The sequence below is a fragment of the Eremomyces bilateralis genome, assembly GCF_010015585.1.
Source record: "Eremomyces bilateralis CBS 781.70 unplaced genomic scaffold P152scaffold_6, whole genome shotgun sequence".
NCBI classification, from domain to species: domain Eukaryota; kingdom Fungi; phylum Ascomycota; class Dothideomycetes; order Eremomycetales; family Eremomycetaceae; genus Eremomyces; species Eremomyces bilateralis.
The window spans coordinates 666,538-690,847 of NW_022985072.1; the positions used below are offsets into that span (position 1 = coordinate 666,538).

The 24,310-nt window shown below is 53.8% G+C and overlaps 12 protein-coding genes across 12 annotated transcripts; 7 read left to right on the forward strand and 5 right to left on the reverse strand.

Annotated features, from left to right (window-relative positions):
- Positions 1–258: 258 nt before the first annotated feature.
- On the forward strand, positions 259–1,038 carry P152DRAFT_433305 (HET-domain-containing protein; the record flags this gene model as incomplete). Its single annotated transcript, XM_033677459.1, has 2 exons — positions 259–741; positions 783–1,038. 2 exons carry the CDS (start codon positions 259–261, stop codon positions 1,023–1,025), a joined length of 726 nt encoding a protein of 241 aa, XP_033535428.1. The 3' UTR covers positions 1,026–1,038.
- Positions 1,039–1,602: 564 nt separating this feature from the next.
- Positions 1,603–2,073, forward strand: P152DRAFT_394030 (ankyrin; the record flags this gene model as incomplete). The annotated part of the gene is made up of 1 exon (XM_033676231.1): positions 1,603–2,073. A coding segment is annotated over one exon (471 nt), but the record flags the coding sequence as incomplete, so codon positions are not given.
- Positions 2,074–2,489: 416 nt separating this feature from the next.
- P152DRAFT_513175 (UDP-Glycosyltransferase/glycogen phosphorylase) lies at positions 2,490–6,406 on the forward strand (the record flags this gene model as incomplete). Its single annotated transcript, XM_033682791.1, has 2 exons — positions 2,490–3,868; positions 3,924–6,406. Exons 1-2 carry the CDS (start codon positions 2,773–2,775, stop codon positions 6,404–6,406), a joined length of 3,579 nt encoding a protein of 1,192 aa, XP_033535430.1. The 5' UTR covers positions 2,490–2,772.
- A 16-nt stretch (positions 6,407–6,422) lies between these two features.
- P152DRAFT_457169 (uncharacterized protein) lies at positions 6,423–7,479 on the reverse strand. Its single transcript, XM_033679172.1, has one exon. The coding sequence runs from the start codon at positions 7,449–7,451 to the stop codon at positions 6,720–6,722; it is 732 nt and encodes a 243-aa protein (XP_033535431.1). The 5' UTR covers positions 7,452–7,479; the 3' UTR covers positions 6,423–6,719.
- Positions 7,480–9,468: 1,989 nt separating this feature from the next.
- P152DRAFT_501343 (uncharacterized protein) lies at positions 9,469–13,323 on the reverse strand. Its single transcript, XM_033682318.1, has one exon. The coding sequence runs from the start codon at positions 12,949–12,951 to the stop codon at positions 9,571–9,573; it is 3,381 nt and encodes a 1,126-aa protein (XP_033535432.1). The 5' UTR covers positions 12,952–13,323; the 3' UTR covers positions 9,469–9,570.
- Positions 13,324–13,479: 156 nt separating this feature from the next.
- P152DRAFT_457170 (putative G-patch domain protein) lies at positions 13,480–16,169 on the forward strand. The gene has a single exon (XM_033679173.1). It carries the CDS (start codon positions 13,751–13,753, stop codon positions 15,956–15,958), a length of 2,208 nt encoding a protein of 735 aa, XP_033535433.1. The 5' UTR covers positions 13,480–13,750; the 3' UTR covers positions 15,959–16,169.
- A 305-nt stretch (positions 16,170–16,474) lies between these two features.
- P152DRAFT_292271 (uncharacterized protein) lies at positions 16,475–17,200 on the forward strand. The gene is made up of 2 exons (XM_033675025.1): positions 16,475–17,123; positions 17,181–17,200. The coding sequence occupies exon 1, from the start codon at positions 16,716–16,718 to the stop codon at positions 17,055–17,057; it is 342 nt and encodes a 113-aa protein (XP_033535434.1). The 5' UTR covers positions 16,475–16,715; the 3' UTR covers positions 17,058–17,123; positions 17,181–17,200.
- P152DRAFT_457172 (MFS general substrate transporter) lies at positions 16,932–18,672 on the forward strand. The gene is made up of 4 exons (XM_033679174.1): positions 16,932–17,293; positions 17,353–17,620; positions 17,680–17,757; positions 17,805–18,672. Exons 1-4 carry the CDS (start codon positions 17,286–17,288, stop codon positions 18,579–18,581), a joined length of 1,131 nt encoding a protein of 376 aa, XP_033535435.1. The 5' UTR covers positions 16,932–17,285; the 3' UTR covers positions 18,582–18,672.
- A 375-nt stretch (positions 18,673–19,047) lies between these two features.
- P152DRAFT_457173 (Non-heme 11 kDa protein of cytochrome bc1 complex) lies at positions 19,048–19,961 on the reverse strand (the record flags this gene model as incomplete). The annotated part of the gene is made up of 4 exons (XM_033679175.1): positions 19,940–19,961; positions 19,580–19,782; positions 19,332–19,448; positions 19,048–19,270 (listed from the first exon to the last, which is right to left on the reverse strand). Coding segments are annotated over exons 2-4 (349 nt in total), but the record flags the coding sequence as incomplete, so codon positions are not given.
- A 259-nt stretch (positions 19,962–20,220) lies between these two features.
- On the reverse strand, positions 20,221–20,723 carry P152DRAFT_457175 (uncharacterized protein). Its single transcript, XM_033679176.1, has one exon. The coding sequence runs from the start codon at positions 20,675–20,677 to the stop codon at positions 20,315–20,317; it is 363 nt and encodes a 120-aa protein (XP_033535437.1). The 5' UTR covers positions 20,678–20,723; the 3' UTR covers positions 20,221–20,314.
- Positions 20,723–21,552, forward strand: P152DRAFT_457176 (uncharacterized protein). Its single transcript, XM_033679177.1, has one exon. The coding sequence runs from the start codon at positions 21,083–21,085 to the stop codon at positions 21,401–21,403; it is 321 nt and encodes a 106-aa protein (XP_033535438.1). The 5' UTR covers positions 20,723–21,082; the 3' UTR covers positions 21,404–21,552.
- Positions 21,553–22,555: 1,003 nt separating this feature from the next.
- On the reverse strand, positions 22,556–23,636 carry P152DRAFT_292334 (uncharacterized protein). Its single transcript, XM_033675026.1, has one exon. The coding sequence runs from the start codon at positions 23,427–23,429 to the stop codon at positions 22,749–22,751; it is 681 nt and encodes a 226-aa protein (XP_033535439.1). The 5' UTR covers positions 23,430–23,636; the 3' UTR covers positions 22,556–22,748.
- Positions 23,637–24,310: the final 674 nt, after the last annotated feature.

Here is a 24,310-nt window from a genome sequence, read left to right on the forward strand (position 1 = left end):
AGGGGTGAGTGGTAATTGGTAAAAATTCCAAATTCTATTGCCCGTAGCTGGAGCCTGGCTTACTACCTTCTATTTAGTTAGTTATAGTTAACCACACTCCACTAGTTAATGCAAAGTGGATCTGAGAAATGCATAGTGATTAACTTGATATCTCACATCTTCACCGGGGAAATCTTTTATAGAAACTACTACTCAGAATCTAGTGTTCTTGAACAACCGAGCTACCTAGCACAATCCTGAAGCAACATGTAAAACATCATGTCCACGAAAGTATCCTCTGATGCTGGCCCACCAGTCCAAGGTTCTAGTTTCCAGTACTCATTACTGCCGGAGAAGAAGGCAGTGATTCGTCTTCTAGAACTTCTTCCAGGCGACCCCGATGGCAAGATTCGATGTGAGCTCCTGGATTTCGAGCTCAAAGATATTGATCAGAAGTCATATGAAGCACTCTCTTATGTTTGGGGGGAGGGAAAAGGCTCGACCGAAATCACTGTCAGCAACGAGAGAATGACGATTCGACCGAATCTGCACTTGGCATTACAATCCCTTCGAAACCAGGATTCTACCCGAACGTTCTGGATAGATGCAATCTGTATTGATCAGAATATCAATAAAGAGAGAGGCCATCAAGTAAATTTAATGAAGAGCATTTATCAAGGAGCAACAGAGGTGGTCGTTTGTCTTGGAGAAGACACCAAACAAACCAACATTGCCATGGAGTCCCTAAATTATCTTGGAGATGTGCTTGACAAATGTGGTGTAGGACAGCAGGAGGATCTAAGATTAAATCTCCCTTGAGAATCAATGTCTATCGTCAAGAAGCAATTGATGGCTTTCAATATCTTCTCCAAAGACAATGGTACCAGAGAGCCTGGATCGTCCAGGAAATTGCTCTTGCCCGCAGCGCTACCATCATGTGTGGGAAGAAGTCGGTCTCAGCAGGGATTTTTTCATCTCTCTCCTGGATGCTTGAAAAATCCGTTGAGATATCTCCAATCGAGCCTCTACTAAATGTTATGCCCTGATTCTTAAGAGAGAAAAAAGACTCCTGGTGGACGTTAGAACGGGATCTCTTTACGCTTCTCCTTAAATTTCGTGATGGTAAAACGACCGGACAGAGGGACAAGATCTATGCTTTCCTTGGTATTGCGAGTGATATTACCAATGGGAATTTTGAAGCGAGCTACGAGATTAGTGAGCAGGACCTTGTTCAAGATATTATATCTGTCCTTTCCTTCGGAGTCAGGATTAATCGCCCCGTGTTCAGTGCTCCGCGATGGACATTGGATAGTTTTTTCGAGAATTTGCCCTTCCTTCCATTCATTGTTTCGGATAGAGTTAATCGATCGACCATTTCGCCTGAAGCATTAAAGTTTCTCTGTACAACACGCTCTACAATTATTAATCACGCTCAAGCTAGAGGGACGCGCATTTCAACCGGTGGAGAAATTGAAGCATTTATAACCCTTTCGAAGAGCTCTAAGGAAAATCACAGTATCCAAAAAAAAAACGCTAGGAGTGTGTCAAGATATCTTCAACCATCTCTTCGAAACAAATTACCCGAGCTGGAACAATGATGGTAGAGTTAAGATTCTGTTAAAAGCAGCGAAAGAAGGATACGCAGTGATTACTACGCATTTGCTTTCAACCACAAGCGTTGGAGGTAACTCGAAGGGTAACGACGGCCGAACGCCACTATCGTGGGCCGCTGGGAATGGGCATGAAGATACCGTCAAGCTGCTGCTTAATACTGGCAAGGTCAATGTTAACTCTAAGGATAGAAATTATGGCCGGACGCCGTTGTCGTGGGCCTCTGATAATGGGCACGAGGCCATTGTCAAGCTGCTGCTCGAAACGGGCCAAGTCAACATCGACTCGAAGGACAGCTCCGGCCGGACGCCGCTGTCGTGGGCCGCTGAGAACGGGCACGAGGGCATCGTCAAACTGCTGCTCGAGACGAGCCAAGTCGACGTCGACTGGAAGGACTGGTCCGGCCAGATGCCGCTGTTGTGGGCCGTTGGGAACGGGCATGAGGCGGTGGTGAAGCTCAGAAGCTGCTGCAATCTTCTATAGTTACGTAGTTTTCTATACAGTAATATTTGCAAGCCTCCACCCCGCCTACCATGATTGATTGATTGATTCCTGCCACGCCTAGAGAGGACAATCTTAATGATATACCTAATTGGGCTAGTATTTATGAGGGCTTAATGAGAGCTAGGGCTAAATCGGGTTAGATTTAATGAAGACTTTATGAGGATAGCGATGAGTCTGTCTGTCTAATTGAGTGCAAGAGGATGCTCACTTGCTCATGTGCCTTACTAAGGTATTATGTAACATGCCTTTACGTCTGCAGGTCTGAATTATTGGCCTCAGGCACCAAGGCGGCGATCGTCTCTCGTGTTCACGATGATCTCATCCAAGACTCACCAAGGCAGGGGGAAGCCATGGAAATTGCATCCAATTCTTGAATTCTCCGTACAACGTCCGCATGTAAATAGAACAAAATTATAGCCCTAGCACGGAGGATGTCCAACCCGAGTCTCTCGCCTCCTCAATTTCAAAGTCCTGCTCTTCGGCTTCGACAATGCTCTGCTGTGTATCGTGATCGCCGAAAGATGGAACATTGCAACGCCGCGGTGACATAGAAGCAACGAGGGGCGCGCGATACTTGAATCTCAACGACCGCCATTCATATACAGAATAACGGTGCTAGATCAGGGTAGCACAGCATTCGGGATCGTTTCTCAATTGCCGGTTTCCACTTGCTCCGCAATGCCTGAACCATCCTCTGACTCCGCCGCCATCCAGGAGTCCACCCCCGAACCTCCGCATCCTTCCACTTCAGCTACCACGACAACCTCCCACGCTAACGGGGCAACCACAAACGGCAGCAAGCTTGTCCGCTCCTCCAGCGATCCACCATACGCTTCTACCAGCCATAACCCCCCAGTCCGCGCCAGCACAGACCCTAACCCTCCTCGCCCTCCTCTCCGCAAAAGCAGGACTAGCCGTCCTGCAGCACTGCAGCACTCTCAACGACGAACATGGAATCGGCGGGCACGCCCGGTTGGACTGTCCGGTGCCGTCGCATATCAACTACGGAAAGACGAGGGATCGTCGAGCGAGAGCGAGAGCGATGAAGATGCGGATATATACGGGTTGGATGGAGAGGGGATCAACGGGCCGGATGAGGAAGCCCAAAAAGGGGCAGGAAAGAGAAGTGGGCCGGATTGGATGGGGCCGTTTTCGCATTTCCATATCGGCAACGAGCATTTCCGGTCGAAGGGGAGGGTGAGTCACCGCGATGGACGGTTGCATATCTCCGTCAACGAGTTTGCGAACTCGGGGTATCTAGCGAAGGCACTGGGAGGGGGGATTAAGCGCCACTTGAGGATGGTGCCGGGGACAGAGACCGAAGCCGACCAGAAGAAGATGGAGGAGGAAGAGAAAACGACACAGATCGAGAAGAAGGTCGAGGTGAAGAAGTGGTGGAAAGATCCGCAAACCCGCCCGAGGCTGAATATCGTCATTATCGTGATCGGAAGCAGGGGTGATATCCAGCCGTTCATCAAGATTGGCAAGGTGCTGAAGGATGAATATGGGCATCGAGTACGGTTGGCGACCCATCCGGCGTTCAAAAACTTCGTCGAGAAGGACTCGGGATTGGAGTTTTTCTCGGTCGGGGGCGACCCATCGGAGTTGATGGCATTCATGGTGAAAAATCCCGGATTGATACCCAGCATCGAGACAGTCAAGAAAGGCGAGGTTGGGCGACGCCGCAAAGCAATGCATGAGATGTTCAAAGGGATGTGGAGAGCGTGTGTGAACACGACCGATGACGAGAACGATTTAGAGAACCTGAAGATGCGTATGTGTATCCGCCGGCATATGGCTCTCTGCCACGAGCTAACGATGGTTTCTAGTGGGCACCAAATTCCCCTTCGTGGCAGACGTCATGATCGCCAATCCGCCCTCGATGGTTCATATCGATATCGCCGAGCGCTTAGGCATCCATTGCCATCTCATATTCACGTTCCCGTATTCTCCTACCACCGCCTTCCCGCATCCGCTCGCCAACATCAAGCGATCCAATATCGAATTGGGCTACGCCAACTTCGTGAGCTACCCCCTCGTCGAGATGATGACCTGGCAAGGGCTGGGGGACCTGGTCAACAAGTTCCGCGAAGAAACATTGGGCTTGGAGCCTCTCAGCACACTCTGGGCGCCAGGTAGGGAATGGCGACTCTCCGTGCCTCATACATACATGTGGAGCCCCTCTCTAGTTCCCAAGCCGCGAGACTGGGGCGATGAGATCACCGTCTCGGGATATGTCTTCTTGGAGCTTGCTAGCAGCTTCACGCCGCCCGAAGATCTCGCGAAGTTCCTCGAGGCCCGCGAACCACCGGTATACATCGGCTTCGGCAGCATTGTCGTCGATGACCCTGCGCGCTTCACGAAGCTTATCTTCGAAGCGGTCAAGATTGCCGGTGTACGCGCCCTCGTGAGCAAAGGCTGGGGCGGCCTGGGTGGCGGAGGGAAGGACAAATCCGGCGGCGGGGAATCGAGCTCCAACTCGCCGTCCAGTAACTCAGCTCAGAATGAGGATGAGGACACCGTTGAAGGAATCAAGATCCCGGATAATATCCTACTTCTTGGAAACACCCCTCACGACTGGCTCTTCCCCCGCTGCAGCGCCGTGATCCACCACGGCGGTGCAGGGACCACTGCTATCGGTCTGAAATGCAAGAAGCCGACCGCAATCGTGCCGTTCTTTGGGGATCAACCTTTCTGGGGCGAGATGTTAGCGAAATCCGGTGCCGGGGCGAAGGAATGCATTCCGTACAAGCAGCTGACTGCCGAGAAATTGGCGGGCGCGATCAAAGAGTGCCTGACCGATGAGGCGCAGCAAAAAGCCGAGGAGATCGGGAAGGGGATTGAGGCGGAGGGAGACGGTGCGAAGAACGCGGTTGAAGAGCTGTTCAAACGGATCCCGATGGGCTTGGTTGAGTCAACGGAGTTAGGGGAGAAAAGCATGCGATGTAGCATCTTGAAAGACCATGTCGCGGTGTGGGAACCCAAGCGGAAGCACCACGGCGCCGGATACCGAGTGAGCCTCAGCGCCCTTGCCGCGGAGGTGCTGGTGCGACAAAAGAAACTGCAGTGGAAAAACCTCCGTCTTGTTCGCCATCAGGAGTGGAACGACTTCGAAGGCCCAGGGGAACCCATCACCGGCATCAGCGCCGCTGGCTTGTATTCCATCAAGGAGATCGTCACAGGCGTCGGCCGCGTTCCCGTCGACGTCATGAAAGACATCGAAGACCGCATTGTGCACTACAACAAAAAACGCCGCCTGAAAAAAGCGGCCCATCAACGCGTCAAGCAGCTCTGCACTGCCGAAGCCAACGGCAGCGCCGGAAAGCCCTCTCGCCGCCCCATGCTTTTGCGGAAGGTCACCGGCCTCTCCACTTTATCTGCCGACCCCTCGGAGAATATCCTCGAGGAGGTCGCCCGGCAGACGGGACTAGGGATCAAACGCACCGCGAAAGCCATCGCGAAGATGCCAATGTTGCTGCTGCTTGCGCTCGCGTACGGATTCCACAATGCGCCGCGGCTGTACGGTGACGACACGGTGCGGCGACCGGTGCGGATCACGGGGATGCGGTCAGGGCTACGTGCGGGCCGGAATGAGCTCATGTATGGCGTGTATGACGGGGTCACGGGGCTGGTGCGGCTTCCGGTGCGTGGTGTGAAGGAAGATGGGATTGTTGGCGGACTGGTGGGGTTTGGGATGGGGTTTGGTGGGTTCCTGTTGAAGGATATCGCGGCGTTGGTGGGGCCGCCGGCGTATGCGATGAAGGGGGTGGAGAAGCAGTATGAGCGGTGGAGGGGGAGGGGGCCGGAAGGGTGGGTGCGGAGGACGAGGATTGCGGAGGGGGGGTTGCAGGCGAGGGAGACGCAGGCGGGGATGGGGATCAATGGAGTGGATGAGGAGGAGCGGAATGCACGAGGATGGCGAGAGTGGGAGGAGGTTCAAGCAAGGGTGCTAGACGGGTGGGATGTGTTGTTCGAGGCCATGGAGCTAGAGAAAAAGGAAGAGGAAGGCGAGGGGTTGAGGGAGAAGGCACGGAGGAAGAGGGTGGATTTGACTGGAGAGGAGAGGACGGAAATCGATGTGCCGATGGCCGAGAGGGAGTTGCACGAAAGAGCGAGGAGTTTGGAACGGGTTCGGATGGGGAGAAGGGATGAAGGCAATCCAGAGGGGAAGCAGCAGAAACAGCAAGAGCCCCAACCTAGCTTGAAGAAACAGTCGACGATTGAACGGTTCAGGAATGAGACGGCTAGGACCATCGAAAGGAAGATGAAGTCCTTCGGTGCCGGTCGAGATACGAAGATCGGGCGTGATTGAAATAACGAACATGAGCGTTCCCTGCTATGCAGCGGCGTTAGATACGTATATGTATAACTACAGGGGCCAAGGCAACAAGGCGAAGATAGCTACCACAGTTAGAGCGGTTTGAATATGCTTTAATACAGTGCCTGGAAAGTCCCAGGTCTATTTGTACATCCGAGCCTCGAACAAATGGAGAGATGACGCCTGATGTAGCCTGATATGAAGTCCATACCGACTCCATGGATGCAATTGAACCCAACTTCTCCACAATATGCTCGTCCCGTGTAATCCTATCCTACATTGTCTTCCGACCCAATCCGCTCCATCTTTATCCTCTCCCCCACAACACCTGCCTCCGATACCTATCCTCCCTCGCCTCTCGTCTCTTCGTCCCCCACCCTTTCTGCACCTCCTCCATCTGCCTCATATGCTCTTTCCCCGCCTCCCGATTCCGCGCGACGATCCGCACGAAGAACTCCGTGCACTTGAACTTCTGCGATATCTTTGCCACCGTCCACGTCTTCGGGTCGCTGAGCCGCAGGCGGCGGATCTCGTTGATGTCTTGCTCGGTGAGGTGATAGCCCTTGCGACCGGTGGGGCCGATGACGGGGCCGAGCGCGGTCTCGGATTCGGAGTGGGAGATGGTTTGGGTGGGCGTTTTTAAGGAGACGGATTTGAGGGCGGTCATGAGCGAGTTGGGCGCATCGACGGTTAATGGCGTGCCGGTCGGGGTGATCGATGCGGGAGCGGAGGACATTGAAGAGAGCATATGGCGCCGTGGATCGTGGGCTGGGAGGAACTTCAGCGGCGTGTGGTAGATGTTCGGCGCCGATGATGGAGGGGCGAAGAGGATGTGGTCATATTGCTCGGTGGACGAGGTGAAGGCGGGTGACGGTGCGATCTTTAGTTTTCTCTTCAGCCGTTTTCGTGTTGACTCCTGGCGGATCTGCTGGAGGGAGAATTGGCACTGGGATGAGCGGATAGAGGGGCGAGATGATATTGAAGAAAAGAATGACTGCAATGACGACCGGGAAGGTCGTATTGACATTGATTGGGCCATGGTTGCGGAGTGGGTAGCTCGACGCGGGCTTGAGGATGAAACTCAAGAAAGTCGTGATAGATTTCATTCTTGGGAAGATTCATGCCAAGAAAACGTGACTTGATGAGTAAGCACTTTAAAGCCACCTCCTGCCAGGTGAGTGCCAGGCTGCCAGCAACCAGTCTGCCGCGCTGCCAGTGTGCCACAAGTCCTTTGAGATATCGAATCTTCAAAGGCATCCTATATATTTCAGTTAATCAGTTTATTGAACAGCTTTACTTTTGATGTCTGCTTTAATCCAATGGGCACTATTGTGAATAGCTTTACTGGTAATGAATACGAGCATGCTGGGCCTCTCTATGTTCAGATGGGAATTCCGTCAAAATGATACTGAGGGAGGTAGATGTAACGAAAGCTTTGAGCAGGAATACTAACCAAAGACAATGGCTGAACGAGTCCATCCCTAAGAACAGGGCAGGTGGAAGTGCAAAGACAAATAGAAAGGTGCAAGGCTTGGTTTGCCTCTATCTTCTTGCATAGCGTGTTAGCGAAAGATATGATGATAGTAGACTAATCGGGCCCCCTTAGTATGTATGAAAGGTAGTCTGGCTAGTTTTTCTTCATGGTACAACATTTGTTGGTCCACAGTGGTAGCTGCAATCCCAGGGGATGCTTCAGTGAATCATAAATTCGATTCCTATCTCGGCCGCGATTTTTTTTCCAAGTCCTTTCTTCCTCTTTATTAAGTTAATGGAGGTGGACGACCAATTTTAGATACAGTAACAGACGGGGTTATTTTCTTGTGGCATTCGAGTCCGGCTATCTTGCACGCATAACACAGGAGGAAATCACTGGGGGCGTGATCACGAGTAGACTATCGAGTCTATGTAAATGGATGATCACGAGGGAGTGGAGTCTTTGGTCGCGAGAGCGTCAACTCGAAGTGTGGAAAGAGAATCAAAAAGAGAGGAGATGGAAAGGGAGTTTTCGCGCTTCGTTTGGTCAAAAGTGGACGGCAAAGTTCGTCATAGACGGGTTGGAGGTCGGCCTTATTAAACGGCGGGAATACGCCGACTCCTTTATCAATGGGATGTAATTGGGACCCTCATCGATATATCGGGCCCCGCGAGGTTGCCCACCAAAGGCCACTAAATCATAGTCTGACACACCATCGGCCATAGCAAAGAGTAAACCCCCGGAACAAATTAAGCCTCAACCTCCGGCGCGAGATCCGTTGGAATCCTACATCTTCTGCAAGGAATGGATCTCAAATCTCCCACCCAATTTTGCTAAAGAACAATGGGAACGGGCTTGGGAAGATATCGTAGAGCCGGCACTGAAACGGACTGCTGTCACTAAAAAGGAAGGGAGGGAGTGGAAGGCCAGGGAGGACACTGCCAGCAAGGAGGGTAGATGGAGGTGGAAAGGTAAGGCAGTAAAGATAGGACAAAGGGGAAACAGTCATCACTGGAAGAGGAGTGAGAAGTCAAGTGGGTGGTGGGTGGTGGAGGTTCAGTGTCGGACAATCACCCAAGGAGACGTCCAAAGCAGGGACGTTGAGAGTATCACTCGGAGATATGGGATTGGTGTCTGAGTTAACACATGTATAATATAGAATCAGTGTCTGAGGTTAATTGAGCAAGGATTGGATGATTTGGGGCACCTCTCCTCTTGATGCATGGCAAACAGAATCCGTGGCAGATGGCACCGCTTCCCGACGTACTCGTCCAGCCTGGATAAACGGTGCCACATCAGGCTAACTAGCCAGGAGCAGAATAAAGCAGTACTATACTAGTAAAGTGCAAGTTGAGAAAAGGTAACGACCGAGTATTTTCCACGCTCTGGAGGTACGGCCACTGAATGGCCACTTGACAAGTCGGAACGGTTCGATAATTATAAATTATCAAGGTGAGAAGAATCCGCCTGAGACTCCACATTACTAAGAGTTAATTATCGTCTCAAAATAAATAGACTAACCCCAGCCAGCCCTTCCAAGAACCGCTTCCTTGCCCATGTTTCCAACCACAATCAAGTCCATCTCCAAACGCCGCGCCAGGTATGCTCGCACTAAACAGACATATTATTATAATCGACCGTACACTGCCGACCGTCGAACAGAAGAACCTGCAGTGCCTAATAATCACGGCGCCACGCTCTGCCTCCACCGATCAATCAACTCCCTCTGCCTCGGATCCATCGGCGGATCCTGCATCTGCATAGCCGCCATGGTATTCATGTAATCGAACCCCGGCTGCCCCATCGGCATCGCCATCCCATTCATCGGCATCCCATTCACCGGCATCCCATTCACCGGCATCCCATTCATCGGCATCCCCAACATCGGCATACTCTGATTCCACCCGTTCACCCCACCGTGCGGCATCCCCATGCTCGTTTGCCGATTCACCCCACCATTCATCGCCCCGCCCATCCCCATCGGCGGATACGCGGCATTCCCCGCGCCCAGATACGGCATGTTCTGCATGCTCGCCATACGCTGAACGCCTCCGCTCATCCCCGCCCCACCGCCCACCCCCCCACTCCCATCATTAAACATGCCCCCCATAAAACCCCCGCTCGGCGCACCCCACTGCGCCGGCTGTCCCCTCGGGAACCCCGCCCCTGGCCCACCCATCCCGCTCGCACGATTCCGCTCTTGCAACTCCGCCCGGTGCCTCGCCTGGTTCTGCTCGTGCTGGCCGAGCAGCGAGGTGGGCGGGAGGGCGGAGACGAGCGCGTGCGTGGAGACGCGGCGGGAGTCGTGTTTCCCGGCGGGGGCGGCGGCGAGGAGGTCGGCCATGGAGAGGCGGTTGCGGACAACCGGGGGGGCAGGTATGGGGGGGTTGGCGTCGTATGGAGGGAGGTTGGGGGAGTCTGTGGGGAGGAACATGGTGGATGAGCGTTGGGGAACGCCGAGGGTGCTTTGCGTGGCGCCGGTGCGTTGTAGTCTCGCACGACGTTGGCCAAGGGTTTCGTTTTCGGGTTCGACTTCGACGCGGTCCGCCTGGTGCTCGGCTTTCTCTGCCATGGGAGATGCGGTTAATGCGCTCGCTCGCTTGTCGATCGGCTGCTCCTCTGCTTTCTTCTTCTCGTCCTCGTCCATGCCCCACGTGCTCATCAGCTCGCTCGTGAACATCGCGCTCACCGGTCGACTCGGTAAATCACCTAGCGCTTTATCTAACTCCTCCTTATCCATCAACCGCCTCCGCCGCTGCGCAAGCGTCTCCCCTTCGAAACCTTCCTCCTCCCCGACGTCATCTTCCACCGCACCGTCCAGCGGAGGTTCGAACCTCTGCGGACTGGGCGTCCTCTGGATGCCGAGCAGCCGGTTCCGCCGCTTACTAAGAGGCTCGCTCTCCTCCAGCTCCTTCATCGCCAGTAACCCGAGCGGCCGGTCCCAATCGTTCATATTGCCCATATTCTTCTTCTGCAGCAGCCCGTTGCGTCCGGGAAAGAGCATGCCGAGCGGGACTTCCTCGTTGTCGTCCTGATCGTCCTGCGCGGACACCCCGGGATCCTGCCACGCGAGTGCGACGCGTTGGCCGCGTCGTTTGGTTTTCTCGATCTGTGCGACGGCGTCGAGTTCGAGGAGGGTGGCGTGCATGCCGTTCGGAAAGGCATTGGCGGCGGTGCGGGAGCGGGATTTGAGTTGGAGCTTGCGGAGCTGGAGCTCGGCGAGGAGGGTGGTAGGAGGGCCGTACGCTTCGTAGGGGTCCTCCTCCTCGTATTCTATATCGTCGGCGTCTAATACGTCTTGTTCTGCTTCGCCTGCATCGAGTTGGTTGTCCGTCAGATATTCGGATGGGTGTCGGGCGGCAATCGCGCCGTCTTCCGATCGCACGGAGCGGCCATCAGCGGCATGTTTATCGAGGCTATTCTTCGAGGGGTCCTCCGCCACGGTCGTCAACAGATCAATTGATGAAGCAGACTTCCTTCGAAGCACATTCCGGCTGTGGCGTTTCCGCACTTCTTCTTTCTTCTCACTCATGACAGGCACGGCGGTTTTCCTCTTCTCGGCACTCATAACGGGCAAGGCGGATTTTCTCTTCTCGGCACCCATCACAGGCATAGCGCTTTTCCTCTTCGTCTGATTCTTGTAGACCTCGCCGCCAATCTCTCCGACAAATGGATGGTTGGTAAACGCATTGACGGGAGCGGTTGCGGAGGCTTCGAGGATGCTATCGAGAGTTGCCGCGGCCGACCCATCCTTGATCGCGACCTCGTGTGATGTTGGGGACGTATCAAAGTACACGCTTGCGCGTAGCTGTGGAGGGAGGTTGAGGGTCATCATGCTTCGACGCTCAACTGGACGGGGTGGATCAACATGCCCATCGTCAACAGCGGGTACATCATTCGCATTGAGCCATACAGCAGATTTCCTCGCGTCAGGGTGCAACGAATCGACCATTTGTGTCCGCCGCTTTGCTTGTAATGTGGCCGACGGTGCTTGGGAGAGTCGTGTGGGGAGGTTCAAAAGTTTGGGGACGGGCGCAGGATAATACACCATGCTGTCGGTAGGTGGCGCAAACGATGTTGGTCGGGGGAGCGGTGTAAGGAGTGAGGAATGTCGGGTACGTCCGTTGTCGGGTTTCGACTGCTCGGTGGGTTCGCGGATGCTGGGTGCATAGTGCACACCGTCAAAATCTTCAAAAAAGGCGCGAGATTGTTGGAAGGTATCGCCAGAGGTAGCTGATGAGGGTCGCTTGAGGTTTTGGTGTTCTGGGGGGTATTCGGCTCGCGGCGTTCCGTCAACGGGAGGTTGAAGTTGGGAGTCGTCCTCGAAGCCATCGCGGATGTCTCTGGATATCTGTTCGTATTCCAAAGCGAACGATGTTGGCGATCCTACTACGTTCGGCCCATGGCCCTGAGAAGGGGATTCTTTCGGCGGCATGTCTTTCGGCTGTGTCTCGTCTTGTCCTTCCATTTCCGGCTGCTCCTCTGTTGCAACCTGCCCAAGCTTCGATCCCTTGGACGCGGACCGATTTCGATTCTTTGATGTAGTCGGAAACGACACATGCGACCAAGAACTCGATCTCCCCGACCCTATGGGCGAGCCAATGTATCCAGCCGGCGAATATCCTCCCCACCGTGCGGCGGTGTTCACTTCGACGATGGAATTTGCATGCGAGCTCATGGACGGCTCAGGGGATCGGATCTGAGAATTGTTGGACTCCTCCAACTGCAGCGATCGCAACGACGCTCTCCTGCTATCGGACAGTTTCTGTTCGAGGTGTAGTTTCTGGATTTCCTCGCCAAGGTCGGAACCGGACATGCTCAGCCGCTCGGCGCTCTCCTCCAGTCGTTCCACGTTGTGCAAATAGGCGCCCTGCAGGGACTGGAGGTCAGGAGCCGGATGGCGCAGCTTGACGGCACCTTTGGAAGACACTGTCCGCACCATGGTCGCGTCGAGATTACTGGGTGAATTGACCATGACAATGGCGTCGGTGGATGCTTCAGCGGCGGGAAGGGGGTCTTGAGTGGAAAACGGCGCGGACTCGGAGTCCGTAGCGTGCTCAGTCATGATGATGGGGACTTAAGGAATAGGGAGGCCTGGTGAGGGCGAAAGGTTATGTGTACGGTGTACCAGTACTTAGTATGGATCTTCTGTGCATATTTTCAATAGATAAGGAAGAGGGTCCCAAACTCGGGATTTGGGGCGAACCAGAGGGTCTGGAACATGATCAACCATGCAAGAAATGTTCCCCATATGTTGATAAACTTGATATGGTACCTGCTGGTACTTGCTGGTACATGACAACCGACCAGGGCATAGCGGATGTAACTCTCACACCACGCGACTGTGACAGTAACGAAAGTTCAGGAGGTTTGACCGTTTGACGGGGATTAGTGTGCTGTAGTAGGAGACTAGGGGAATTAGTGTAACTTACTAGGGGCAAGAAACCTCAATAAGGGGATGGCGCTGCACATCGCCGCATGCAAAGTTGAGTATATAAAAATAGGTTACTGCCTGAGGCAATAAGGCTGCACTTCGCTGAACGCGTCTAGTTGGAACTGATAACGCCACTCCCTGCAACTGAGCGCCATTAGAGCTTCAGACAGCACCCATCTAATATCCGTACTCATGAAACTTTATGTTTCCCAAAAGATTGATGCTTCAGGATTTCGATATCTTTCCCTTCTTGCTATCGTGAACTGCCGGGGTCCATACCACGCATCTGATACCTGAGTTGTTGTGATCCTTGATCCAAACCGCATGGCTCTTCAACCATTGTGACGTCCAAGAGCCTCTTCCTTCATCGAAATCCCCTCTCCTAGGGTTGGTTCTGGATTCTTGGTTTCCCCTCCACACACCAATCACCATGGAGCGACCTTCATTCAAGCGCAAAAACGACTTCGGCGATATGCGTGGCCGGAAATCCGCCCGGGTCAGCGATGAAGATGCTGCACCGGCCAAAGCAGGCAAGATGTCCTTCGCCGCCCGGATGATGGCGAAGATGGGCTACAAAGAAGGCGAAGGGCTAGGCAAGGAAGGCGAGGGTATCCTGAACCCAATCGAGGTGAAAATGCGACCTCAAGGCGCCGGTGTTGGGACCGTCAAGGAGAAAAGCTCCCAAGCGAAGGCGGAGGCGAAGAGACAAGCGGAGAAGAGGGGAGAAGAGTATGAGGACTCGTCAGAGGAAGAGGAAAAGAGGGCGAGGCAGCAGAGGAAGAATCGGGGCGTTGCTGGCCAGACGGGTACCGGTGTGAGTACTCCGGGAGGATTTACGCGACCAAAAATGAAATACCGGACGGCGGCCGACATTGAAGCCGACGCGGAAGGGCTGGAGGTGCCCAATGTCCTCAAATCGCTCATCGACGCGACTGGGAAGCAGACCAAAGTCCTCACAACCACAGCGGGCCTCATGAGCAGCGCCACACAAGGGATAGCCGCCGAATCCGAAGTCGAAAAGATCGCCCGACGCGCAAAGGCGGATTTGGAGAGCTTTGCAGGCCAGTGGACGAGCTTGACGCAGCGGCAGAAATATACCGCGGCTGAGGAGGCACGCGTTCGGGTGGAGGTGGATGAGCATCAAAAAGAAATCGACATACTTCAAGAGCTGGCAGAGGCGGTGGAGGCTTTCCAGGCGTTGGAGCTGGGGAAGCCTCGTCTTTCCTCCGATGCGAAAGGGATGTGGACTGAAGCTGTTGAAAGGCTGTTACAGCTGCACCTGCGGTATCAAGATACAGTTCGAAAAGAGGTGCTCTCAGAAGTGGCCGTGGCGGCAATACATCCCCTCTTCAAGCTAGAGGTGCTAGATTGGTCGCCTCTGGAAGAGCCTACACATATGGTTGACTACTTCGATCGCCTGAGAGGGGTCCTCGCCATCGATCAACCCATCACCATCGACATGGACTTCGACTCCCTCCCACGCTCCAAGTCAACGACACCCTACGAATCCCTCATGTACACCCTCTGGCTCCCATGCGTTCGCACCGCCGTCACCAACCACTGGGACCCATACACCCCATCTACCCTCCTCACACTACTCGAGCACTGGCGCCCTGTCCTCCCCGACTTCATCTACAACCACCTCGTCAACCAAGTCATCCTCCAAAAACTCACCCGCGCCATCCACGACTGGGAACCCCGCCGTCTGTCCAATAAGAAAGATCCCCGCCCCCACCAATTCCCCCACGTCTGGCTCTTCCCCTGGCTCCCCTACCTCCCCGACGACCACACCGACCCCCACAACCCCGCCGGACTCCTCGCCGACGTCAAGCGCCGTCTCCGCCGCGTCCTGGAGACCTGGGACGTCGCCCGCGGGCCGCTCCCCGGCCTCCCCGAATGGCGTACCGTCCTCTCCACCGAGCTCGACCATGCCCTCGTCAGCAAGGCCCTCCCGCGCCTCGCGAAGCACCTCGCCGACCACCTCGTCGTCAACCCCGAGGCGCAAGACATGGCACCGTTCACCGCGGTCCTAGCGTGGAACGACCTCTTCAAACCTCAAACCATGGCGCAGTTGTTCCTGGCGGAGTTCTTCCCGAAGTTCTTCGCCGTGCTGCATGGCGCACTGACCGGCGGCGCGCAGGACTTCGACGTGTTCGTCGAGTGGCGGAATTGGTGGATGGAGCAGTTCCCCGCGGAGGTGAACGCCCTGCGCGAGGTGGACGAGCAATGGAATAAGGCGCTGGAGTTGATTTCGCATGCACAACGGCTGGGCGATCAGGCGAGCTCCCTACCCGCACCATCAACGGCCACATCCGCACTCCCGACGTCCCTCCCGTCGACCACCGCCGCGGCGCTTTCGACCACCGCCGACACACCGTCCGCGCCGGTGGAAGAGGTGACGATGCGCGACCTCGTGGAGGAGTGGAGTGCGGAGCATGATCTGCTCTTCCGTCCGCTCCGCGAAGCGCATCCGGAAACGGGGCTGCCGCTGTTCCGCATCACGGCCAGCGCGACAGGGAAAGGGGGGGTGGTGGTGTATTTTAAGGGAGATATTGTGTATGCACAGGGGAAGGCGGATCGTAGCAGTTGGAAGGCGACGGGGATGGAGGGGTTACTTGCGAGGGCGGAGGGGAGGTGAGTGTGTATAGAATTGGGTGCCGATAGAAGAGTCTGGATCTGTTGGATGGGGAGAATCAAGGAGGGGATATGTGAAGTCGCGTTGTTGGATACTGGAGAGCTATCTCATGGATTTCAGAGGGACAGTACGTGCAAGATAATATTTTGGAACGGTCTAGGTCGTTCAACGTTAGATTGCGAATACCCAATGTGAAAAACTCCAGAATGCTCAGGTGATGCGATCGCGGGTAATGCCATTCATGATAGCATTGACCTGCATCGCCCAACACTTGCATGACCGCAGTGCGACCTCAATAGCATTACGTCGCTTCGATCCAAAGCAGTCGCTAAATAACGGTAGCGCCTCAATAACCGCATCGCTACGTTTACGACGCTAGAAATGAAACGCTTGTCTCCAAGTGTATGGTAACGATTTCGGTATAGACATATCTCCCCTATCCTCGTCACTACTAGGTAGGCTAGATCCATCCTATCCATGTTGATAACAAAGGGATAATTACGAAGCTTGGATGAGGACCAACCTCGCTTCTTGAACCGTCCCAGAATGCCGGAAAGGAAGCAAATTACCTAGAGCAGTGACCATTTGGATTTCCCCGTTCCATCCGTTTACTCGGCGTCTTCCTCTCGTTCATCTCTCAGATGCACCGTCGCATGCTCATCTACCATCACCATCCACACCTCCGCGCCGAGCTGTGCGCATTCCCCACTTCTGGCTCCTCCCGCTGAGCCCTCTCGGCCTCATCAAATCGACCATCGACATGCCACCTCGCGTGCGCCCTGGGTCTGACAACGTGAAACTCATGGCCATGGCCGCCGCGCCCTCGTCGAACAGCCCCGACGACCACACCGCGCATCTCGCGCCCATCGAATCGAGCGCGACCGGCGCGGACACGTTACGAGATGACGGCGCAAAGTCGCCGGAGGACGAGACGAGGGAGATCGTGGGACGTGGGAATGGGGAGGGCAACCCCAGAGAGCAGCGTGGGGACGGCACACAGTACAGAGTTTATAAGAGGAGGTTCTTTGGGTTGGCGCAGTTTATATTGTTGAACATCATAATTAGTTGGGATGTAAGTTGGCCCACGTCTTGCGACACATAATTTGCGGGACGCACTCTATGGATGCGCTCCAGATGAGGTAATCTCAGAGGTATCGATAGGGAAGCGGTCTAAAAGAATCTCCCCTGTGGGTAAGGACGAAAGGCTAACTGATCGATTGCACAGTGGCTCAGCTTTGCTGCCATCTCCAAGACCTCATCGGAATACTTTGACGTCACCGAGAATACGATCAACTGGCTCAGCACCGCATTCCTATTCGCCTTCGTGGTCATGACACCGTACGTCGTTCCATCCCGTTCTTCTAGCCATGCCGACTCCCGACTAATCATCCGCATAGGGTGGTCGTATTAGCGCTCCATCGCGGCCCTAAGGATTCCCTCATGGTCGCCAGCGTTCTCACGCTGCTCGGGAACTGGATCCGGTACGCGGGAGCCAAAGCGAACGGGGGAACCTTTGGGGCCGTCATGTTCGGGCAGATCTTGGTGGGGTTCGCGCAGCCGTTTGTGCTGGCAGCGCCGACGCGGTATAGCGATCTGTGGTTTAGCGATAAAGGGAGGGTGAGCGCGACTGCGGTCGCCACGTTGGCGAATCCGTTCGGTGGTGCGGTGAGTTGAAATCGGGTGTATGCTATGAGGGGAAAGGAAGCTAACAATGTTGCATGTAGATTGGACAGTTGATCAGTCCTTTGTGGGCGGAGAAGCCAGAGGATGTACCGAACATGGTTCTGTACGTAGCTGTCATAGTAAGTCTGCCGTTCTTGCTCTTCTATCACCATTGCTAACCACACAGTCCTCTGTCATCTGCATCCCCTCCTTTTTCATCCCCGCCACCCCTCCAACCCCCCCTTCCGCCTCTTCCGCCCTCCCCAAGCCCTCCATCCGCAAATCCCTCGTCGAGCTCCGCTCCAACACATCCTTCTACCTACTCTTCACCGCCTTCACCATCTACCTCTCCTTCTTCAACGCCCTCTCCTCCCTCCTCAACCAGATCCTCTATCCCTACGCCTACACCGAAGAGCAAGCCGGCCTCTGCGGCGCTGTCCTCATCATTGTCGGCCTTGTCGCCGCCGCCGCCACCTCCCCCATCATCGACCGCACCCACACCTTCCTCCTTCCCATCAAGATCCTCGTCCCCATCATCGCCTCCAGCTACCTCGCCTTCACCTGGATGCCGCAAACCCGCGCCATCTCCGGCCCGTACGTCGTCGCCGCGCTGCTCGGCGGCTCGTCGTTCACCCTCGTCCCCATCGTGCTAGAGTACCTCGTTGAGATCACCTGGCCCGCGAGCCCCGAGGTGAGCAGCACGATCTGCTGGGCCGGGGGCCAGCTGTTCGGGGGGATCTTCATCATCATCATGGGGGCGTTGAAGGACTTGGATGGTACGCCGGGGGATACGGCGGAGAGGGGGGACCGGCCGCCGGGGAATATGTACAATGCGTTGGTTTTCCAGACTGTGCTCACGTGCGTGATCATGCCGGTTCCATTGCTCTTGGGAGTGCGCAGTTTGGGTTTGGATAAAGGGAGAGTAAGTAGAAGGTACTCGGTGGATGAGCCAAGGGGGACATGATGGGATGGATGGAATCTGTAGTCTTATCCTGTGGTCTTCTTGTCATATCTATGAATATTCGACCGAAGGAGTAATATATGAGAACCTTCCCAAGTTCACGACGTGTCCACTGAAACCAAGTAGTAGAAATCTCCATTTACTAGGTACTGCTCTCAATCGCTAGGCCCTCCCGGCCCTTCCACTCTACAACATGCACAGAATAGGCACCAATCCAGTCCTTAAAAACAGTCGGCGGGTTTTTCACCATAGCGGCACCATGGTATAGTGGTATTAGACCAGCTGCGTACGAAGGGACCATGTATAGTGCGGGATAACCGGGCCATTTAGATGCCCGGTGAATTTTGGTTTTGTCTGATTTGCTTATAGATAATTTTTGGTTGGCTCAAGATCGGCGATATTGAGTCGCGGGACCTGATGAAGCGATGAGAAGGGGCGGAGAAGCTGTAATATCTATTGCTTTGATTTTGTCTCTACAAGTACATTGTCTGTTGTACAGCAGGAGAAGAGAACATGGCTTCTTTAAAACCCGTAACCAAATGCCGCTTCCCCCATGACCGATACTGCGCACTCTAGGATTTCCATCACACTTTCGAGCGGAGGAGGGAGTTGTCGGACGAGAGAAATTTATTTCAGGGTTTTCCACAGTTTCGGTGCAGCACAAGCAGTCGCACAATGTGTGAGGTGGAAGACTATTTCTCATTGGCAGTCAGCGTTGTGGATCTCAGAGGGAGACTGGTGGGCATCACTCACACTCCTCAACGCAATCCTCGTTGGCCTTCCCGTCGTTCTCGTCCATCTGCTGCGTCACGCGTCGCGCGCAGTCATCGTAGTGGTGCTTCTGGGTGTGGCATTCACGCTCGGCGCAATCTGTGAGGGCGATGTCAGCAATCCATTTGGAGAACGGCCCAACTCTCGGTCAACATCCACATCGTCCCATATGTGCATCCCACCAACTCGTTCCGCCATTGACTCCCAGCGATCAAGGATAAATCACTCACCTTCCACAAGCTTCGGCATCACATCCTCGGGCTCTTCCTCTTCCTCTTCCTCCTCCTCGGACGCCTCCTCGGTCTGGGCTTCTGGCTGCTCCTCGGGCTTCTCCTCCTCGGCAGCCTCGGCGTGCGCGACGGCGGTGAAGGAGGAGATGATGTCGGAAATGATGCTGAGCATTTTGGCGGGTGGACGGATGAACGAGTGCTACCTATACGAGAAGCGTTAGTTGCGAATAGGAAGTAAGAGCGGTTACGGCGGTAATGAGAGTGAGGATAGACGGAAGGCTGGCTGAATCGGCGCGGGAGGGATGGCAACGGTATGGGTTCAGGCATCTGAAGTTGGGGATGGGCGTGCTTATAGCTTACCTAGTTGGATCACGGAGGTGCCAATGGCAATTGAAGCCAATTGAAGGAGAGATTATGACTTCGTTGCAGATACAGTCCTCGGATGAAGTCGAAGCAAGAATCGCAAGTTGCGGAAGCTGCTTCTTGGCATCACGTGAACGAATCAGAATTCCGAAATTTGTAAGGTCCATCGCTGCGAGCATAGTGCCTCAGGTATCAAGGCATCTAGGAATAAATCTGGGATACTAATTACAGGTATTCCAATCCATGTCCATCCGGTCCAGTCTTGACTCCAGTCCATCCATCATTTCATTCTATTCAGTTCAGCAAAGTTCAAGGTAACCTCCGTTCCAGCCATGCCCGTATCATCAGGGTATTGGACGCTAAAGCCTTTGTTCAGCGTTTTGCCTTTCCTCGCTCCTGCTCTTCTTCATCCTCCGGTTCGTCCTGTTCCTCCATGCGCTTGCGCTTCTTGCCCACGCGCTTCGTGTCCATGTGCTTCGTATCCGTGTGCTTCGTATCCGTGTGCTTCATATCCATGTGCTTCTTGTCCATCTGATTCTTGTCCATGCGCTTGTTTTCCGTGATGGGCCGACGCGTTTCGGTCGCGCTGCTACTTTCCCGTGCTTCCGCGAGGCAGGACGTCAAAAACTGGCCTATGCCCCCGTCCATTGCTCCCTCCACTATGCACGCATACACCGAACTCAAGTTTGACGTTGTAATTGGAGTAATATGCCGTGGAAGCACGCGCGATGCCATTGAAACGATTCAACAATTTTGATGAGTTGGAGCGTGTAGCAGCAACTTGGCTTTGGTTCCCCGTTCGCATCGCGCGACGTCCTCAATTGAGTTCAAGACTGTTGGCAGCTTCGAGTAGGCAGGGCCAGTTGATGTCTTTGGTCGCATACGCGGTGAGCTCGTCGCTTGACTGAAGACCTCTAGGGAAGGTTTGCTCTGCACATGAGTCGACCGTATTTCTTCTACTAGTACGTCGGGACGGGAAGGGTATGCGGTTTGTGGGAGATGCGGTCCTCGGTATTGACCGTTCACCACGAGTCCCATATAGGTCCTCGGGTCAAGTTTTCCTTGTTCTACATCTCTCTGAATAGATGCTGCGAGTTAACGTGAGCAGAACTCCCTGGAAGAACCCGTCGATACCAGATCATGTGGAGAGTTTGGAACTTCAGTGTCCTGGGTTCAGGCCGGTTGACTGGGCCCTTCTGGATGACCACCCGCAGCGCAGCCCTCCTTTTCCTGTTACAAACGTTGAGTTATTCAGTGCGGTCTCGGCAAGTCTGGCAAGTTGATAAGTCCGGTATCCCAGCAGGAAGGACATGGAATGCTCTGAAACCAGAAATGTTCAAGTCTCAAGCGCGAATGCTTGAACGACGGGAGCGAAAGGTTACTGAGCCGCTATTTCTTCCAGCTCTTCGCGTCGAGATGAGCCCATCGCAAGGATCGGTTACTCTGGTCCATCCAGACTAATGATCACAATTGCTCGATGGTCGATGGCCTTCGGTAAAGAGCTTGAATAATCGATATTCGGTTTACACATCGTTGTAGCTTCGGAGGATTCGTGGGCATGGATAAGACGAGCGTCCTCGCTACTCAGTCGGATGGCTTGATGAGAGTCTCCCATCCTAAAATATATCTGTAGTGATGTGTAGTGGACGATTGTCGAGGAGAAGTGAGATGGTGTAGAAGACACGAAACCGAATGGAATATTGCCGGTGCTTTTCAACAGGAATTGTTTTGATGTGAATCTTCCAGTTTTACTTTCACCTTGTCTATTCTTTCACATTTCACTTTGCACATCTTGTCCTCCACTTATCGTCCAAAGCACTTTCGTTCCTGATAATCTCACTCCTCCGTGCCCGTTAGACGAAACCATGGAAATCCTAATTGGAAATGGCTGCAAGCGACGCATCGTCCATCTCCCCGACAGCCATCTCTCTATCATTCTAGGCACAGGATATTATGCTCGGTCACTCTGCACGAAAGGCCTCGATCCACAGTTCCTCTTCATTCGCACACTTCAAAATACTCATCAGCCTCGAACCGTCAAAGCACCATCCCGAACCGGCCAATCGGACAATACGGCTTCAGCAGACGAGAAACTGAGCGGGGTTTGTACCGTCACGCCCTTCAAACATGCGCGTGGGAGGCTTGTAGACCTGCGTTTCGATAAGGATATGAAGTTCATTGCAGCCTACACTACCCTTGTTGCAGCTAAAGATGCCGAACATGCCCTCGAACATACCAGGTTCGAAACCGTTACCGATGGAGACCCTGCAGAGTGGTGGCTAATGGTGAGGGTTGGCTCTAATGATAGAAGAGAGAGGAAAACTGCCAACCATCAACTTCGTCAGGCGCGTCAGATCCGTTGGGTGCTTCCAGCAAGAATCGCTAGCGAAATCCTGGGGGAACTTGTGATCGAGGACTAAAAGATGGGATCCTTCTGAAGAACACAAATGAGTGCAGTTGACGACGATTGCAAATGAGTCCAGCAGTTTCACAACCGTGAATTGTTGCTACCGATCCCGCCTGTTGCTGGTGCGCGGCGCTACGTGCTTCTTCAAGAAGTTGCACGGAGCCCATTGTCGCCTCTAGCTCGTTCTGCAACTCCGGGGTATCCGTGAATGACAACATCGATGATGGAGAGACGCTTTCGAAGTTTTCGAGAGTGCAGAGGACGAGTACCGTGCGAGCGACACGTCTGATGCAACATAATTGTCAGGACGTGTGGAGGTAAGAAGGGACGAGAAGATGGGGGGCTGGTTTTCATACAATTTGAGTTCGCCATACTGCCCTGAAACCCTCTAATGGGAAATCAGACGCTGTGCGTGGCTCTCAGCGCTGACAGTATGGACGGAATGACGACCTCAACCGACCGGGCTACGCCTACAATGTAGTTCAAAACTAAAATCGCGAGAATGAGATGGCACGCCAGTACCAAAACATCCATAATTGGCGAGGAAGGGTATATATAGAGGCGCGTCGCGGATTCTCCGGCCACGTCGTTTTGGAAGGTGACGAGGCAGTGTATACAGTGAATATTGAAGAAGCCTATGTTCACCTGCGATCTTATTTGCCCCGTTGGTTTCACTTCATTCTCTCCTTCCAAGCCCTGGTGAGGTTTCGGAATTTCGATAACACAAAACAACCCCCGCTGCCTCGCGATCTTATCCGGGCCGGGGACGGCGAGTGCAGCTGGTCTTCGCCATAGGCGAAAGGGGCGTTCAGGGGAGCGGGCTCCTCGAATTGTATATAGCAGTCGAAGTAGTGATGCATATATAAAAACCGGGAAAGACTGGGATATATATGGAAGAGTGTTTGGCCGAAGAAGAAGATGAAGTTGGAAGGGTGAGTTGAGTTGGAAGAGCGGAGATGTTAATAGAATCCCAGTCGTTGGACTTTTAAGCAGGAGCATGCTTTCAGAGGATTCTGGGAATGGTAAACGCGCTGGCAAACGGAGCAGCGGACATGAGACGGGAGGGAAGTGTTTTACCATTTCCCAACAACGGGTAGACGCCGATGCCAGCGTATCGTGCCAATAGATGTGCGCAAAGGATCGAAGAAGACGTGGAGATGGGATAGGATTTCATGCGCTGTAGCTCTTAGGGACGGCAGGTTCCAAGGAGGAGGATGATGATGTCGATGGTGATGTATCAAATTTTCTATCTACAGCAGACCATCAGAATGGTACCGATATGGGCTAATAGAGCAAATATCCGTGGCGGTCGGTTGCCAAAGCCAGCACGACACGCAAGGTGTCACCAGTGGACGAGCATATTGGACTTTGAAGTCTATTCCACCTCTGCCAACCAGACTGGCCTGCCTCGTTACGAAGCCGTACTCTGTAGTCTTCACATAGCATCCATGGACTGCGTCCAAAGCAAGCGTCTACAACCACACGTCAGAAAAGTTCAGCCAAGAAGAATCCAACAGTGTGTATGGGAAGACTCGTATCAGAATAGGCCCGGTCAGGGGCCATTCTCATCAATGCCGAAATAAATCGGCTATGTCGACCGTCGTGAGAGAAAAATAAAATCATCATCTAAGGATAATAGAACTATCCGCGAAGAGAGAAGAAAACAATAAGTATGCACTTACGTTTGCCTATAGTGATTCGAGGTCAACGAGCGAAGAGGCGCTGCATGGTTTCACCCTGGGAAACAGTCAGATCAAAGCTTGGACTTGATAAAAGATAGCATGGTGGTGAGAAGGGGATGTTCAGGAAAGAATTTGTGTCTGCATCGCGAACTGCAAGCAGAACGCTAAGCCATATGCTTGTAATTCGGAAAAGTTCATCAGGTGATTGAGGCATGGAGTAGTGGCAGGCTTACCATAAGACCATCTCGCGAAGAGATTCGAAGTGCGACGGAGTTCCTC